The sequence below is a fragment of the Phyllobates terribilis genome, unplaced genomic scaffold (genome assembly GCF_046119375.1).
Source record: "Phyllobates terribilis strain yellow unplaced genomic scaffold, ASM4611937v1 Scaffold_1__5_contigs__length_1240528914, whole genome shotgun sequence".
Classification (NCBI taxonomy): Eukaryota; Metazoa; Chordata; class Amphibia; order Anura; family Dendrobatidae; genus Phyllobates; species Phyllobates terribilis.
The window spans coordinates 976294316-976313747 of NW_027362761.1; the positions used below are offsets into that span (position 1 = coordinate 976294316).

At 38.5% G+C, this 19432-nt stretch overlaps 1 protein-coding gene across 2 annotated transcripts in view; it reads left to right on the plus strand.

The window, feature by feature from the left end:
• Positions 1-14711: 14711 nt before the first annotated feature.
• Positions 14712-19432, plus strand: part of LOC141156705 (cytochrome P450 3A29-like) — a 64460-nt gene continuing 59739 nt past the window's right edge. The window contains exons 1-2 of one of the 2 annotated variants that reach the window (XM_073642993.1): positions 14712-14910; positions 19038-19131. In XM_073642993.1, the coding sequence (XP_073499094.1) occupies positions 14840-14910; positions 19038-19131 (165 nt within the window). In that variant the 5' untranslated portion in view covers positions 14712-14839. The remainder of the gene's footprint in view (positions 14911-19037; positions 19132-19432) is intronic. The other variant, XM_073642984.1, reaches the window with a different exon arrangement.

The following is a 19432-nucleotide window of genomic DNA, read 5'->3' on the forward strand; positions in this document are numbered from 1 at the left end:
AACTGCAAAACCACAGTTATAGTTATGTGGCGTACACCATACTCTTTTAAACAGATATATTGGTGTCTGACCTGTCAGGGAGACACTATTACAGTTTTTTTTAAGGCAAAAAATGCCAAAAACAGGATAATTCAGAGATTTGACCCGTGGAACTGCAAAAACACAGCTCTATTTTTGTGGCCTACACCAGACTCTCTTAAACAGATATATTGGTGTCTGACCAGTCAGGGAGACACTATTACTCTTTTTTTTTACGGCAAAAAATGCCAAAAACAGGATAATTCAGAGATTTGACCAGTGGAACTGCAAAACCACAGTTCTAATTTCCTTGCCTACACAAGACTCTTTTAAACAGATATATTGGTGTCTGGCCAGTCAGGGAGACACCATTACTGTTTTTTTTTACGGCAAAAAATGCCACAAGCAGGATAATACAGAGATTTGACCCATGGAACTGCAAAACCGCAGTTCTATTTTTCTGGACTACACCAGTCTCTTTTAAACAGATATATTGGTGTCTGACGAGTCAGGGTGACACAATTACAGTGTTTTTTTACTGCAAAAAATGCCCAAAACAGGATAATTCAGAGATTTGACCCGTGGAACTGCAATCCACAGTTCTATCTTTCTGGCCTACACCAGATTCTTTTAAACAGATATATTGGTGTCTGACCACTCAGGGAGACACTATTACTGTTTTTTTTTAAGGCAAAAAATGCCAAAAACAGGATAATACAGAGATTTGAGCCATGGAACTGCAAAACCACAGTTATAGTTATGTGGCGTACACCAGACTCTTTTAAACAGATATATTGGTGTCTGACCTGTCAGGGAGACACTATTACAGTTTTTTTTACGGCAAAAAATACAAAAAAAAAGGATAATTCAGAGATTTGACCTGTGGAACTGCAAAACCACAGTTCTATTTTTGTGGCCTACACCACACTCTTTTAAACAGATATATTGGTGTCTGAACAGTCAGGGAGACACTATTACTCTTTTTTATACGGCAAAAAATGCCAAAAGCAGGATATTACAGAGATTTGACCCGTGGAACTGCAAAACCAGAGTTCTATTTTTCTGGCCTACACCAGATTCTTTTAAACAGATATATTGGTGTCTGACCAGTCAGGGAGACACTATTTCTGTTTTTTTATGGCAAAAAATGCCAAAAACAGGATAATATACAGATTTGACACGTGGAACTGCAAAACCACAGTTATAGTTATGTGGCGTACACCATACTCTTTTAAACAGATATATTGGTGTCTGACCAGTCAGTGAGATACTATTGCAGTTTTTTTACTGCAAAAAATGACAAAAACAGGACAATACAGAGATTTGACCCATAGAACTGCAAAATCACAGTTCAATTTTTCTGGCCTACACCAGACTCTTTTAAACAGATATATTGGTGTCTGAACAGTCAGGGAGACACTATTACTGTTTTTTTTTACGGCAAAAAATGACAAAAGGAGGATAATACAGAGGTTTGACCCGTGGAACTGCAAAACCACAGTTCTATTTTTCTGGCTTACACCAGACTCTCTTAAACAGATATAATGGTGTCTGACCAGTCAGGGAGACACTATTACTGTTTTTTTTTACGGCAAAAAATGCCAAAAACAGGATAATACAGAGATTTGACCCGTGGAACTGCAAAACCACAGTTATAGTTATGTGGCGTACACCATACTCTTTTAAACAGATATATTGGTGTCTGACCAGTCAGGGAGACACTATTACTCTTTTTTATACGGAAAAAAATGCCAAAAGCAGGATATTACAGAGATTTGACCCTTGGAACTGCAAAACCAGAGTTCTATTTTTCTGGCCTACACCAGATTCTTTTAAACAGATATATTGGTGTCTGACCAGTCAGGGAGACACTATTTCTGTTTTTTTACGGCAAAAAATGCCAAAAACAGGATAATATACAGATTTGACACATGGAACTGCAAAACCACAGTTATAGTTATGTGGCGTACACCATACTCTTTTAAACAGATATATTGGTGTCTGACCTGTCAGGGAGACACTATTACAGTTTTTTTTATGGCAAAAAATACAAAAAACAGGATAATTCAGAGATTTGACCCGTGGAACTGCAAAACCACAGTTCTATTTTTCTGGATTACACCAGACTCTCTTAAACAGATATATTGGTGTCTGACCAGTCAGGGAGACAGTATTACTCTTTTTTTTTTACGGCAAAAAATGGCAAAAACAGGATAATATACAGATTTGACACGTGGAACTGCAAAACCACAGTTATAGTTATGTGGCATGCACCACACTTTTTTAAACAGATATATTGGTGTCTGACCAGTCAGGGAGACACTATTACTCTTTTTTATACGGAAAAAAATGCCAAAAGCAGGATATTACAGAGATTTGACCTGTGGAACTGCAAAACCAGAGTTCTATTTTTCTGGCCTACACCAGATTCTTTTAAACAGATATATTGGTGTCTGACCAGTCAGGGAGACACTATTTCTGTTTTTTTACGGCAAAAAATGCCAAAAACAGGATAATATACAGATTTGACACGTGGAACTGCAAAACCACAGTTATAGTTATGTGGCGTACACCATACTCTTTTAAACAGATATATTGGTGTCTGACCAGTCAGGGAGACACTATTGCAGTTTTTTTACTGCAAAAAATGACAAAAACAGGATAATACAGAGATTTGACCCATAGAACTGCAAAATCACAGTTCAATTTTTCTGGCCTACACCAGACTCTTTTAAACAGATATATTGGTGTCTGAACAGTCAGGGAGACACTATTACTGTTTTTTTTTACGGCAAAAAATGACAAAAGGAGGATAATACAGAGGTTTGACCCGTGGAACTGCAAAACCACAGTTCTATTTTTCTGGCTTACACCAGACTCTCTTAAACAGATATAATGGTGTCTGACCAGTCAGGGAGACACTATTACTGTTTTTTTTTACGGCAAAAAATGCCAAAAACAGGATAATACAGAGATTTGACCCGTGGAACTGCAAAACCACAGTTATAGTTATGTGGCATACACCAGACTCTTTTAAACAGATATATTGGTGTCTGACCAGTCAGGGAGACACTATTACTGTTTTTTTTAAGGAAAAAAATGGCAAAAACAGGATAATACAGAGATTTGACCCGTGGAACTGCAAAACCACAGTTATAGTTATGTGGCGTACATCATACTCTTTTACAGAGATATATTGGTGTCTGACCAGTCAGGGAGGCACTATTACAGTTTTCTTTTACGGCAAAAAATGCCAAAAACAGGATAATTCAGAGATTTGACCCATGGAACTGCAAAACCACAGTTATAGTTATGTACCGTATACCATACTCTTTTACACAGATATATTGGTGTCTGACCAGTCAGGGAGACACTATTACAATTTTCTTTTACAGCAAAAATGCCAAAAGCAAGATAATACAGAGATTTGACCCGTGGAACTGCAAAACCACAGTTATAGTTATATGGCGTACACCAGACTCTTTTAAACAGATATATTGGTCTCTGAACAATCAGGGAGATACTATTACTGTTTTTTTTACGGCAAAAAATGCCAAAAACAGGATAATACAGAGATTTGACCCGTGGAACTGCAAAACCACAGTCATAGTTAAGCGGCGTACACCAGACTCTTTTAAACAGATATATTGGTGTCTGATCTGTCAGGGAGACACTATTACAGTTTTTTTTACGGCAAAAAATGCCAAAAACAGGATAATTCAGAGATTTGACCCGTCGAACTGCAAAACCACAGTTCTATTTTTCTGGCCTACACCAGACTCTTTTAAACAGATATATTGGTGTCTGACCAGTCAGGTAGACACTATTTTTTTTTTTTTTACGGCAAAAAATGCCAAAAACAGGATAATTCAGAGATTTGACCCATGGAACTGCAAAACCACAGTTCTATTTTTCTGGCCTACATCAGACTCTTTTAAACAGAAATATTGGTGTCTGAACAATCAGGGAGACACTATTACTGTTTTATTTATGGCAAAAAATGCCAAAAACAGGATAATACAGAGATTTGACCCGTGGAACTGCAAAACCACAGTTATAGTTATATGGCGTACACCAGACTCTTTTAAACAGATATATTGGTCTCTGAACAATCAGGGAGACACTATTACTGTTTTTTTTTACGGCAAAAAATGCCAAAAACAGGATAATACAGAGATTTGACCCGTGGAACTGCAAAACCACAGTCATAGTTAAGTGGCGTACACCAGACTCTTTTAAACAGATATATTGGTGTCTGATCAGTCAGGGAGACACTATTACAGTTTTTTTTATGGCAAAAAAATGCCAAAAACAGGATAATTCAGAGATTTGACCCGTGGAACTGCAAAACAACAGGTATAGTTATGTGGCAGACTCCAGACTCTTTTAAACAGATATATTGGTCTCTGAACAATCAGGGAGACAGTATTACTGGTTTTTTTACGGCAAAAAATGCCAAAAACAGGATAATACAGAGATTTGACCTGTGGAATTGCAAAACCACAGTTATAGTTAAGTGGCATACACCAGACTCTTTTAAACAGATATCTTGGTGTCTGATCAGTCAGGGAGACACTATTACAGTTTTATTTACGGCAAAAATTGCCAAAAACAGGATAATTCAGAGATTTGACCCGTAGAACTGCAAAACCACAGTTATAGTTATGTGGCGTACACCAGACTCTTTTAAACAGATATATTGGTGTCTGAACAGTCAGGGAGACACAATTACTGTTTTTTTTTTACGGCAAAAAATGCCAAAAGCAGGACAATACAGAGATTTGACACGTGGAACTGCAAAACCACAGTTCCATTTTTCTTGCCTACACCAAGCTCTCTTAAACAGATATATTGGTGTCTGACCAGTCAGGGAGACACTATTACTGTTTTTTTTAACGGCAAAAAATGCCAAAAGCAGTATAATACAGAGATTTGACCCGTGGAACTGCAAAACCACAGTTATAGTTATGGGGCGTACACTAGACTCTTTTAAACAGAAATATTGGTGTCTGACCAGTCAGGGAGACACTATTATTGTTTTTATATGGAAAAAATGCCAAAAACAGGATAATACAGAGATTTGACCAGTGGAACTGCAAAACCACAGTTATAGTTATGTGGCATATACCAGACTCTTTTACACAGATATACTGGTGTCTGACCAGTCAGGGAGACACTATTACAGTTTTCTTTTACGGCAAAAAATGCCAAAAACAGGATAATTCAGAGATTTGACCCGTGGAACTGCAAAACCAAAGTTATAGTTATGTGGCGTACACTAGACTCTTTTAAACAGATATATTGGTCTCTGAACAATCAGGGAGACACTATTACTGTTTTTTTTTACGGCAAAAAATGCCAAAAACAGGATAATACAGAAATTTGACCCGTGGAACTGCAAAACCACAGTTATAGTTAAGTGGCGTACACCAGACTCTTTTAAACAGATATCTTGGTGTCTGATCAGTCAGGGAGACACTATTACAGTTTTTTTTACGGTAAAAAATGCCAAAAGCAGGATAATACAGAGATTTGACCCGTGGAACTGCAAAACCACAGTTCTATTTTTCTGGCATACACCAGGCTCTTTTAAACAGATATATTGGTGTCTGAACAGTCAGGGAGACACTATTACTGTTTTTTTTATGGCAAAAAATGCCAAAAGCAGGATAATACAGAGATTTGACCCGTGGAACTGCAAAACCACAGTTCTATTTTTCTGGCCTACACCAGACTCTTTTAAACAGATATATTGGTGTCTGAACAATCAGGGAGACACTTTTACTGTTTTTTTTACGGCAAAAATGCCAAAAGCAAAACAATACAGAGATTTGACCCGTGGAACTGCAAAACCACAGTTATAGTTTTGTGGCGTACACCAGACTCTTTTAAACAGATATATTGGTGTCTGACCAGTCAGGGAGACACTATTACAGTTTTGTTATATGGCAAAAAAAGCCAAAATCAGGATAATTCAGAGATTTGACCCGTGGAACTGCAAAACCACAGTTTTATTTTTCTAGCCTACACCAGACTTTTAAACAGAGATATTGGTATCTGACCAGTCAGGGAGACACTATTACAGTGTTTTTTTATGGCATAAAATGCCAAAAACAGGATAATTCAGAGATTTGACCCGTGGAACTGCAAAACCACAGTTGTATTTTTCTGGCCTACACCAGATTCTTTTAAACAGATATATTGGTGTCTGAACAGTCAGGGAGACATTAATACTGTTTTTTTTTACGGCAAAAAATGGCAAAAGCAGGATAATACAGAGATTTGACCCGTGGAACTGCAAAACCACAGTTATAGTTATGTGGCGTACACCAGACTCTTTTAAACAGATATATTGGTGTCTGCAAAGTCAGGTAGACACTAATACTGTATTTTTTTATGGCAAAAAATGCCAAAAACAGGATAATACAGAGATTTGACCTGTGGAACTGCAAAACCACAGTTATAGTTATGTGGCGTACACCAGACTCTTTTAAACAGATATATTGGTGTCTGACCAGTCAGAGAGACACTATTACTGTTTTTTTTTAAGGCAAAAAATACCAAAAACAGGATAATACAGATATTTGAGCCGTGGAATTGCAAAACCACAGTTAGAGTTAAGTGGCGTACACCAGACTCTTTTAAACAGATATCTTGGTGTCTGATCAGTCAGGGAGACACTATTACAGTTTTATTTACGGCAAAAATTGCCAAAAACAGGATAATTCAGAGATTTGACCCGTAGAACTGCAAAACCACAGTTATAGTTATGTGGCGTACACCAGACTCTTTTAAACAGATATATTGGTGTCTGAACAGTCAGGGAGACACAATTACTGTTTTTTTTTTACGGCAAAAAATGCCAAAAGCAGGACAATACAGAGATTTGACACGTGGAACTGCAAAACCACAGTTCCATTTTTCTTGCCTACACCAAGCTCTCTTAAACAGATATATTGGTGTCTGACCAGTCAGGGAGACACTATTACTGTTTTTTTTAACGGCAAAAAATGCCAAAAGCAGTATAATACAGAGATTTGACCCGTGGAACTGCAAAACCACAGTTATAGTTATGGGGCGTACACTAGACTCTTTTACACAGATATACTGGTGTCTGACCAGTCAGGGAGACACTATTACAGTTTTTTTTACGGCAAAAATGCCAAAAACAGCATAATTCAGAGATTTGACCCGTCTAACTGCAAAAACACAGTTCTATTTTTGCGGCCTACACCAGACTCTTTTAAACAGATATATTGGTGTCTGAACAGTCAGGGAGACACTATTACTCTTTTTTATACGGCAAAAAATGCCAAAAGCAGGATATGACAGAGATTTGACCCGTGCAACTGCAAAACCAGAGTTCTATTTTTCTGGCCTACACCAGACTCTCTTAAACAGATATATTGGTGTCTGACCAGTCAGGGAGACACTATTACTCTTTTTTTTTACGGCAAAAAATGCCAAAAACAGGATAATTCAGAGATTTGACCAGTGGAACTGCAAAACCACAGTTCTATTTTCCTTGCCTACACCAGACTCTTTTAAACAGATATATTGGTGTCTGGCCAGTCAGGGAGACACTATTACTGTTTTTTTTTACGGCAAAAAATGTCACAAGCAGGATAATACAGAGATTTGACCCGTGGAACTGCAAAACCGCAGTTCTATTTTTCTGGCCTACACCAGACTCTTTTAAACAGATATATTGGTGTCTGACCAGTCAGGGTGACACAATTACAGTGTTTTTTTACAGCAAAAAATGCCCAAAACAGGATAATTCAGAGATTTGACCCGTGGAAGTGCAATCCACAGTTCTATTTTTCTGGCCTACACCAGATTCTTTTAAACAGATATATTGGTGTCTGACCAGTCAGGGAGACACTATTTCTGTTTTTTTATGGCAAAAAATGCCAAAAACAGGATAATATACAGATTTGACACGTGGAACTGCAAAACCACAGTTGTAGTTATGTGGCATACACCATACTCTTTTAAACAGATATATTGGTGTCTGACCTGTCAGGGAGACACTATTGCAGTTTTTTTTACTTCAAAAAATGACAAAAACAGGATAATACAGAGATTTGACCCATAGAACTGCAAAATCACAGTTCAATTTTTCTGGCCTCACCAGACTCTTTTAAACAGATATATTGGTGTCTGAACAGTCAGGGAGACACTATTACTGTTTTTTTTATGGCAAAAAATGAAAAAAGGAGGATAACACAGAGGTTTGACCCGTGGAACTGCAAAACCACAGTTCTATTTTTCTGGCTTACACCAGACTCTCTTAAACAGATATAATGGTGTCTGACCAGTCAGGGAGACACTATTACAGTTTTGTTTTCTGGCAAAAAATGCCAAAAACAGGATAATACAGAGATTTGACACGTGGAACTGCAAAACCACAGTTATAGTTATGTGGCGTACACCAGACTCTTTTAAACAGATATATTGGTGTCTGACCAGTCAGGGAGACACTATTACAGTTTTGTTTTACGGCAAAAAATGCCAAAAACAGCATAATTCAGAGATTTGACCCGTGGAACTGCAAAACCACAGTTTTATTTTTCTAGTCTACACCAGACTTTTAAACAGAGATATTGGTGTCTGACCAGTCAGGGAGACACTATTACAGTGTTTTTTTACGGCATAAAATGCCAAAAACAGGATAATTCAGAGATTTGACCCGTGGAACTGCAAAACCACAGTTGCATTTTTCTGGCCTACACCAGATTCTTTTAAACAGATATATTGGTGTCTGAACAGTCAGGGAGACATTAATACTGTTTTTTTTTACGGCAAAAAATGCCAAAAGCAGGATAATACAGAGATTTGACCCGTGGAACTGCGAAACCACAGTTATAGTTATGTGGCGTACGCCAGACTCTTTTAAACAGATATATTGGTGTCTGCAAAGTCAGGTAGACGCTATTACTGTATGTTTTTACGGCAAAAAATGCCAAAAACAGGATAATACAGAGATTTGACCTGTGGAACTGCAAAACCACAGTTATAGTTATGTGGCGTACACCAGACTCTTTTAAACAGATATATTGGTGTCTGACCAGTCAGGGAGACACTATTACAGCTTTTTTCATGGCAAAAAATGCCAAAAACAGGATAATACAGAGATTTGACTCGTGAAACTGCAAAACCACAGTTCTATTTCTCTGGCCTACTCCAGACTCTTTTAAACAGATATATTGGTGTCTGTAAAGTCAGGGAGACACTATTACTGTTTTTTTACGGCAAAAAATGCCAAAAGCAGGATAATACAAAGATTTGACCCATGGAACTGAAAAACCACAGTTCTATTTTTCGGGCCTACACCAGACTCTTTTAAACAGATATATTGGTGTCTGACCAGTCAGGGAGACACTATTACAGTTTTTTTTTTAAGCAAAAAATGCCAAAAACAGGATAATACAGATATTTGACCCTTGGAACTGCAAAACCACAGTTCTATTTTTCTGGCCTACATCAGACTCTTTTAAACAGATATATTGTTGTCTGAACAGTCACAGACACACTCAATTTTTTTTTGGGGGGGGGAATACCAAAAGGTTAATAAGACACATATTTGTACAGTCTGACTGAGGAAGAAAAAAAAATACAGGATTTAGATGGAAAAAAATAAAAATGTTCCTGGCTCCTGAGACCTGGGTGATAAGTCTAGCAATTTGACCAACAGGAGCACACAGGACTGTAATGCAGCGTTTGCTGGTATAACCACTGCGTCTCCTATACAGCCTGCCTGCCTGATATCTTGGATGGATATTAGTCCTGAGAAGGACTGTTTGTTTGATTTGGCAGGCTTTAGAGACCCTACACTACCTATTTCGCACTATATATCTCTCCCTAACTCAGCAGCATTGACCCTACACTGGCTGATCCGGAGCGACTGTGTCCAAGATGGCAGCGCCTGGTTTTAAATACTCCAGGTGACACTGTGCGGCCAGCCAATCACTGTAATGCCCACAAACAACATGGCTGCGGCATTACAGTGACTGGCAGGCAATCCCTGCATGTTCATTGGCTCTGTATAGAGCGCCAAACGTGCAGGGGGCGGAGACCCGAGCTCCCGCCCAAGTAACCCGGAAATGCTCGGTGCTCACCGAACATCCCGAGTACCGTGATGCTCGGGCGAGTAACGAGCAGCGTTGAGCATGCTCGCTCAACACTAATGACCAGTCCTTATTTTTTAAATCTGACTACTGTCACTTTATGAGGTAATAACTCTAGAATGCTTCAACGGATCCCACTGATTCTGAGACTGTTTTTTCATGACATATTGTACTTCATGATAGTGGTAAAATTTATTCAATATGACTTGTGTTTATTTCTGAAAAAAACATAAGTTTGGTGAAAATTTTGAAAATTTTTCAAAGTTCAAACTTAGAATTTTTATGCCCATAAATCAGAGAGATACGTCACACAAAATAGTAATAATATTTCTCACATGTCTACTTTACATCAGCAAAATTTTGGAACCAAATTTTTTTTTTTTGCTAGAAAGTTATAAGGGTTAAAAGTTGACCAGCGATTTCTCATTTTTCCAACAAAATTTATAAAACCATTTTTTTAGGACCACATCACATTTGAAGTGACTTTGAGAGGTCTACATTACAGAAAATTCCTAAAAGTGACACCATTCTAAAAACTGCACCCCTTAAGGTGCTCAAAACTACATTCAAGTTTATTAACCCTTCAGGTGCTTCACAGGAACTGAAGCAATGAGGAAGAAAAAAAATAACATTTAGCTTTTTTTCACAAAAGAGCGCCATTTCACTTTTTGAATTCAAAATTTGCTGGAATAATTAGCGGACGCCATGTCGCGTTTGGAGAGCCCCTGATGTGCCTAAACAGTGAAAAACCCCCACAAGTGACCCCATTTTGGAAACTAGACCCCTTAATAAACTTATCTAGATGTGTGGTGAGCACTTTGAACCCCCAGGTGCTTCACAGAAGTTTATAATGTAGAGCCGTGAAAATTAAAAAATCAAATGTTTTCCACAAAAATGAACTTTTAGACCCAATTTTTTATTTTCACAAGGGTAACAGGAGAAAAGGTACATCAATAGTTGTTGTGCAATTTCTCCTGAGTTCACTGATACCCCGTATGTGGGTGAATACCACTGTTTGAGTGCGCGGCAGGATTCGAAAAGGATGGAGCTCCATTTGACTTTTTGAATGCAGAATTGCCTGGAATTGAGAGTTAACGCCATGTTGCACTTTGAACCTCCAGGTGCTTCACATAGAGCTGTGAAAATAAAAAAATCACATTTTTTCCACAAAAATTTTCTTTTAGCCACAAATTTTTTATTTTCACAAGGGTAACAGGAGAAAATTGACCTCTCATTTTGTTGTGCAATTTCTTCTGGGTACACAATATACTACATGTAACTGGGAACTACTTTTGAGGCATAGTGCAAAGGTCAGAAGGGAAGGAGCACTATATTATAGTGCAGATTTTACTGTTATGGTTTGAGGGTGCCATGACACACTAAGAGATCCCCTGAGGTGCCATAACAGCAAAATTCCCCATAAGTGACCCCATTTTACAAACTACACCTCTCAATGAACTCATCTATTCATCTATGGGTGCAGTGATCATATTGACACCACAGGTGTGTCACAGAACCTTATACAATTAGGCAGTGAAGAAAAAATAATTTTGTTTTAGCCCCAGATTTTATATTTTCAAATGGGGATAATGGATAAAACTGGCACCAAAATTTGTCCCACAATTTCTGCTGAATGTGGTAATACCTCATATGTGGCTGTACAGTATTGCTTAGCCACACGGCAACGGAGCGCTATTTGCCTCCTGGAGCACAGATTTTCCCAGCGGACTCAATATACAGAGAGCCTAAATGCTAGAAGAGAAGTGACCCATTTTGGAAATTATACCACTGCCAAACATGTGGAAGCAAAATGTGGTTTAGGCAGAGACTGGAGCTCAGAAGGGCGGGGGGGGGGGATTAGAATTTCGGGGCGCAGAATTTGCTGAATTTCCTTTGGGTGCGAGGAGCCATTTCACTTTTCCAGAGCCTTTGTGCTACCAGTATCGTGGAAGCCCCTATATTTGCATTGACAGATGACTGACCTGAGTGGATTTTTTTTTTGTGGATTGAGTAGAAGCTTTTATTGAGAACATTTTACATAACATTTGGATCACATTTATCCTGTGCTCTATGCTGAGCGCTTACATCAGGGTTTCTATCTAAATCTCTGAATGACGTGATTCAGGTGACACCCCCAGGGGATCCATTCACTATAATGAGGCAGCAGAGTTACTCTGGGGTCCGTCTGGCCTCTGTTCAGCGTTGTCCTTCTTTTCAGAGGTGCACAAAACTGCGGCCTACCGCGCTTTTATGCACACATAAAAAGATGGACACCGCCGGATCAAAGGTCACACGGCGTCCACGGTGCCTCCATCTGCCTCATTATAGGGAATCTTCCACCGGGACAGTCATGTAAGGGCTTGTTTTTTGCGGGACGAGTTGATGTTTTTATTTGTACCATTTTCGGGCACATGACATTTTTTGATCGCTTTCTATTCCAATTTTTGGGGAGACAGAATGAACAAAATCCGGCAATTCAGGAATTTTTTTTTTTTTTTTATGCAGTTCCGCGTTTTGTAAAATTGATAAGGCAGCTTTATTCTTCAGGTCGGTGCGATTACAGTGATACCACATTTATAGCGTTTTTTTATGTTTTGGCGCTTTTACACAATAAAAACTTTTATAGAAAAAATAATTATTTTTGCATCGCTGTATTCTGAAAGCTATCATTTTTTTATTTTTCCGCTGATGGAGCAGCATGGCAGCTTGTTTTTTGCGGGACAAGATGACATTTTCAGCGGTACCAATTTTATTTATATTCGCTTTTTTATCGAGTTTTATTCCACTTTTTTCCAGTGGTATGATGATAAAGCATCGTTTGCCTTGTTTTTTTTTTTTTTTTCTATAGCATTTACTGAAGAGGTTAACTAGTGTGACACTTTTATAGGTCGGGTCGTTCCGGACACGGCGATACCAAATATGTGTACTTTTTTTATTTCATTTTTTTTACATAAAAATGTGTATTTATTAGTGTAATATTTTAATATTATTATTATTATTTTGTAATATTTGTTTTTACATATTGTTAAAAAAAAAAATTACAATATCTTTTAACTTAGTCCCTTTATGGGACTTTCACTTTTTTCCCTTTGATCACAGGTATAATGCATTGCAATGCACTAGATTGCAGTGCATTATACCTATAGTGAAAGCTCCTGGGACCATTCTGTGAGCATGGTTTCAGCAGCTTTCCGTAGCTTGGTGACTCGGGGGTCGTCATGATGACCCCTGATCACCATGGCAACGATCGGGCCCCATGATTACATTGCGGGGGCGCCGATCTGAGGCAGAGGGAGCTCCTGTCCCTCCGCCTGCCTTCTGAAAGCTGCGATCGCACTTGATCGCAGCATTCAGGGGGTTAACAGCCAGGGGCAGTGATGACACCGCTACTGGATGTTTAGGGCCGGAGTTCAGCCACTAGCAGCGCTGACCTCCGGCTCTGGTCGGGCAGCAGGTGCTGATATTACAGCATCTCCTGCACAATCATGCTGAGATTGGTTAGTCAGATTGACTGACCGATCGCAGCGATCTGGGTGCGGGGACCACCGGCATGGGTCCCTGCACCTCTTCTCCTGCCACACAGCTGCACAGACAGCTGTTGCCACTTAACTGTCACAGCGTGTTTACACGAAGTGACGGTTTAAAGCTATGACGGACACTGAACGGCAGTGAGCAGGAACTAGCACCCGCTCATGCAATGCATTGTCCGTCATTGAGCGTTATGGGGTTAAATCCTCCGATGGTTTATTAAGAGTACTGCATAATGTTAGCATAACAAATACAGCCTTCCCAGCCTAACAGGCAAAACAAAACATGATGTATGGCACAGTCCTTGTTGCTACGGGTAACCGCCCGCTTCAGGAACAAACAACCCAAAGTTTAACTTTCCTTCACATGAAAATACAGCTCCAGAGCTTGTGTCTCCAGGCCCACCCCACACCAAATGCTCTAAAAGGCTGGGAGTTTATCCTCTGACCTCCTCCCTCTCTACAGGTGTTGAATCACCCTAGCGCTAAACATGGCTGATTAACCCCTCTTCACTTCGTGTGCTGGAACATTTTTCCTATGTTTATATTACTGGAGCTAACAATCTCAGTGCTACATATCTCACCTCCAGTACATTTCCAGTGACTTTGCCACAAAGGCCTAATGCTGCTTTTAGATGGGTAGATAATTGGGTTTGCAACTGTCAAGCCATCTAAACAGGCCAGCAAAACACTTGTTTGTCAGGTGTGATTATGTTTTAGCCTGTTTAAATTATAGTTCTTGGTTGCACATCGCCTTGTTTAAATGGGACATGCTGAGAACAATGATGCCCTATGTGCATAGAACAATCGTATTAGCTGTCGTTGGCCATCTAACTTGCATGTAGCTGATCAATGCAGTCAACTCGTGTAAATTCAGTATAACAAAAAATTCTGGTGTTTTCTGTACATGCTAGAAAAATTATAGAAGTCTGTGGAGTAGAAGAAAAATAATTCTATGTTATCTCTGTGCACACAAGTCTCTGGTCTGTGGCCAAAATTGTTCTCATGTATGTGAACCCTCCTCCAGAGCAGCATAACAGGGGAGGGAGCAGGATATTAAAAGCTGCCGGAGTAGGATAGCCAGAAGTGCAGGAAGACCAGCAACAAGAAGAAGGGAAAGACCGGGCATACAGAAGAGAGAGTAACATCAAAGAAAGATTGAGCATGTACCTCATCCCAGATTTCTCGAAAGAAACATGGATTCTGCTCATCACACTGCTGGCACTTCTCACTTGGTAAGATTCCTATCCTTCACTCTCACTTTGTATGAAGTAGTTTGTCTGTTCTTTCAATAGAATAGGAGAAAGATAATGGCTTTACATGCATGAACCTGAATGTACGTATTCCTCATTAAAGGATGGGACATAGTTACAAAAAAACATTCCTGTCGCCTCCTATTTCTAAGATCAGCAGTAGGTACCAAGCCTAAACATGTACTATGTTACCACATTACTGCACATCATGTTCTGTTAAATGAACACTTTTATCTTCTCCCTTCAATAAAGTATAAAGTATAAAGGTAAGATGGGAAATATATAAACCTCTATTCATCATTTAATTTCTCTGCGATTCTGCAGTAATTTGCTCCTTTTTAGTGAGTTTAATATTTGCGCCTTATTCTCTATACATTTTGCGCCACTTTTTTAGTTCTTTTTCTTTTTTAAAGTGTTTTAGTTATTCTTCCTCAAGAACTTTGCTTATTTAGCTGTTTTAGACAGAAATCAAGTCGCATTTTTTTTTCTTTCTTGGAGTAAGGTTTTCTGGAGGAGATTTAAATTTAATGCATGTTTGCAATTTTCTATTCAATAGATTTGCAACTTTTGGTGCTAAAATGTTGCAAAAACTGGTTTAAGAACAAAAAATTGATTTTGCAACAAATTTATGAACCGTGTGTGGCTTTTTAAAAAAATTGGCTCAAAAAACTTAAGCAAATACAAAACAAAGAAGTTACTTCAATCAATCACAAATTGATTACTTCAATCAATCACAAATGATGAATCAGGCTCATAGTCTTTACCACCACCACTGTGTACTAACCAAAAGCTTAAAGGGAATCTGTCACCCTATTGAACTTTTTGACTTATGAATATGGGCATATAGGTTGTATGAAATTATGGCTAAAATTAATCATACATGTATGCCTCCTGGATGTGGCCTTGTTAAAAGGGAACTTGTCAGGTCCCCCATGCCCTCCAACCCAGCAGCATTCACCTATGTATGAGTAAATTCCCTGCCTAATCAGTCGTGTATAATGTTATTCAGTTAAATAAATGTTTTAAAAAAGCATTTATAATGTCCATTTCCTGTGCTAAGTAGGGCTTTGATTAGTCGATAGGTGTTAGTTTCTCCAGACTAGTCAGCCCTCTTTCCATGTTATAGCGCCCCTGTGGCGCATGCTTGCCGCTCATTTCCGCAGCATCACTGTTCCTCTATAGCCGGGTGTTCGCTTCCAAGCTTCAGAGGCTCACTGCGCATGACGGAAAGCTATCTTCTGAACTTCTGGTCATTCGCAATGCGCCTCTGAAGCCAGTAAGCGTACACCCGGCTACAGAGGCACAGTGATGCTTCTGAAAAAGAGCAGTGCGCATGCACACAATTTGCATGAGCTAGGGATGATGTTGGCTCATGCAAATTATGCTATCACACCCATGTCACTTTTACGTCATGTGCTCAGCTAGAAATCCCACGCATCCTGCTGGCCTTCTACTCACATCTACGCTGGTGTCTACTCACATCAAAATTGAAGACAGCACCCACAGAAGGGTGTAACAGAGCAGAGGAGTGACAGCAGGCTGAATGCGCAGGCGTGGGATTTCCGGCCACGCCAGTACAGGTATGACTAATTTCACCTGCATACAACTTGTATGTCCATACTCATACTGTAACTCAAAAAGCTCAAAAGGGTGACAGATTCCCTTTAAGTGCCCTCTAAGGCTACGTTACCAAGATGAGCTATTTGGTGAGTTTTTGATGGTGCAGACTTTTTGCAGCATTTCTGTACCCATTAAGTAAAATAGGTTACTTGCATTTTTTGTAAAAAATATGCAGCGTCAAAACTCATCTTGAGAATGTAGCCTTGGACCTCAATGAGACATCAGTTTTTTTCAAGTACAACAAAATCGGACTGAGTTTTATCAGTGATTATCATCAGAGTTTTATCAGATTTTCATCAGTTTCATCAGAGTTTGGTCCGATTTTCACCAATTTTTCTTGTATGTGTAAAAAAAAAATTTCTCCACCTTTTATCAAATAGAATGTAAAAAATTGATAGCACATGGATGGCATCCGAGTGCTGTCCGATTTTTTTTCACAGACCCATAGACTTGCATTGCCGAGTTTGATTCGACATTCGGATTAAGATTGGACATGTCTTTGCAAAAAAATCACAGACGTGAACAGCCCCATAGACTATCATAGGTACAACCGCTATCCGTGAAAACCACAGATATCACTTGTATGCGAAAAACTGATGTGTGAATGAGCCCTTATGCTACGTTAGTATGTATAAGCAGCTTTCCTTCATTTGTAGACATTTTTACTTCTCTTATCTTCAGTTTGAGGCTCATTGATCCATACACCACTGGGCTTTGTATAAATATATAAATTGTATATAGTTCACAAGTAGTTTCTGCAATCATGTAAACTTCCCAGTAATTTGACATTTAGCCTAAGGCCACGGCCCCACTATCAGCATTTGGTCAGTAATTTTTCTCAGGAGTGGGAGCCAAAACCAGGTGAGGAACAATCAGAGAAAAGGTATAATAGAAACAAGTCACCAATTCTGCATTTATCATCCACTCCTGGTTTTGCTATCTGATCAGTTGTGTCCAATTTATCCTGACACAGGCATTAATCGGCTGGCTGGAAACAATTTGTGAGCTAAAACATTCTTTTAAGAAATAAGCCATTTCTTTAAAAATAAATTATCATGTACAAGACTAAAATGGGGCAGTATATAAAGAGCGTGAGCACCATCTACGTCCTCATCATAAAATTACTACTTTGATGTTTCAGCCCCAAAAACCCAAATTGGATTTTCCTGAAAACCGTACACTACTTACTACGTGACTATATGTAAAATTAAATAAATAAATAAAAAACAAGGGGAAAAAACACTGAAAGCTGCAGCTCTATTCACAGATGGAGGTACAAAAAAAAATCCTCCCAGAAAAGTAGCCAGAAAAAAATCTTTCGGATAAAGGAAAACATATCTTTTGGAAGTTTTCTCTTTCCTTTTTTTGAAATCTATAATAAATAAATTGATATATAAAACTCAATGAGTAAATGTCCTTAAAACAGTGTTAGGACTCATGCAGACGTTCATGCAAATCGGTCAGAGCATGGATTGCTAATGCACGTGTCCATGGATCCAAAACTAGGGGTGGTCAAAAACTAGCATTTATTTTAATCCTAAATGTCTTTCTATTTAATGTAATAATGTTATATATTTTCTAATATACTTTAGTTAAAAAGTCCCTACTGTTCCCTCTATAACTGCGTCATTTATTTATTTAATTTATCTACTTCCATTTTGATGACACTTCATTTGAGAATCCCCAAAGCATGCTGGGATACTAAAACATGATGTCATCATGGGGCAGAGGCTGCAGTCACTGATACAGCCTCTGCCCATTCCCTGAAAAGAGCGTCATTGGTGACATCCATTTCAGTGGCCGGGCTAGTCCTTGCTCTACTGAGCATGTGTCAGTTGTCAATTCTGACGTATGCTCAGTACGAGCTGCTTTGTCAAGTTATCCAGGATTACTTCATTTTTTTACTAAGGGCCTAAGAACTAACAGGCAAGAAAGCAGTTGTTAACTACCTGACTGTTGTGCCCAGCGCCAGTCTCTGCCGGCATAGAGTAGACGGAGATTCCACTCTGCTCTGATGACTGAGCATTGAATACTTTCTCATATTTACCCAGCCTTCCGTTATTGTGAAATTCATGCAATCTATCTGCTGTTTCCCTAATATTTATTGTGTGATTGTTGATTTAGCATTGGTCATTTATATAGCCAGTACTATTGTGATGAATTATCTGTGTGGTTTTAATATAATTTAATAAAATTATAGTTTTTAGTGGGGGATATTCTTCTTTAGTTATTTTGTTTTGGCCCTCTAATGTTATAAGTAAATAGTTTTTTGGTAGTTTTGGCACAATCTCAGACAATAGCATTTAAATAACATGATTACCGTTGCCCACGAATAGGACAGTATGTATCGGGTGTTGGGTTCTCTATAAATATAATCACATATGAACAAGTTCTAATATTAGAAATGTTGATAAATATTCTTCAATTATTGGATAAAATATGAAATAAATAAATAAAACCTATTTTTTAATTTGCTATCTTCTTTCCAGTTATGGGATCTGGCCATACAGAATATTCAAAAAATATGGAATACCCGGTCCTAGACCCCTACCATTTATTGGAAATTTTCTTGATAACAAATATGTGAGTATAAAGACAAATCATCTGATTCCACCTACTATATTAATGTATTTTATTATAAATGTATCTACTAAATAAAGTAAATAAAATAATAGACTCTATCATTAGTTTTGCGGTTAGAATTTATTTCAGTGAGCAGCAAAACTTCGTAAAACCATTCTTACTATTATAGTTCCACATTATTCCTTAGTACAATTTACTGCATTTCTCTGGTTGTGCAACTACAGGCAAACGAGGCGCATGTCTGAACTGTATCAATATGAAAGTCTAAAAGCTTTTTATTACTGACCAAGGTAAAGCTTCA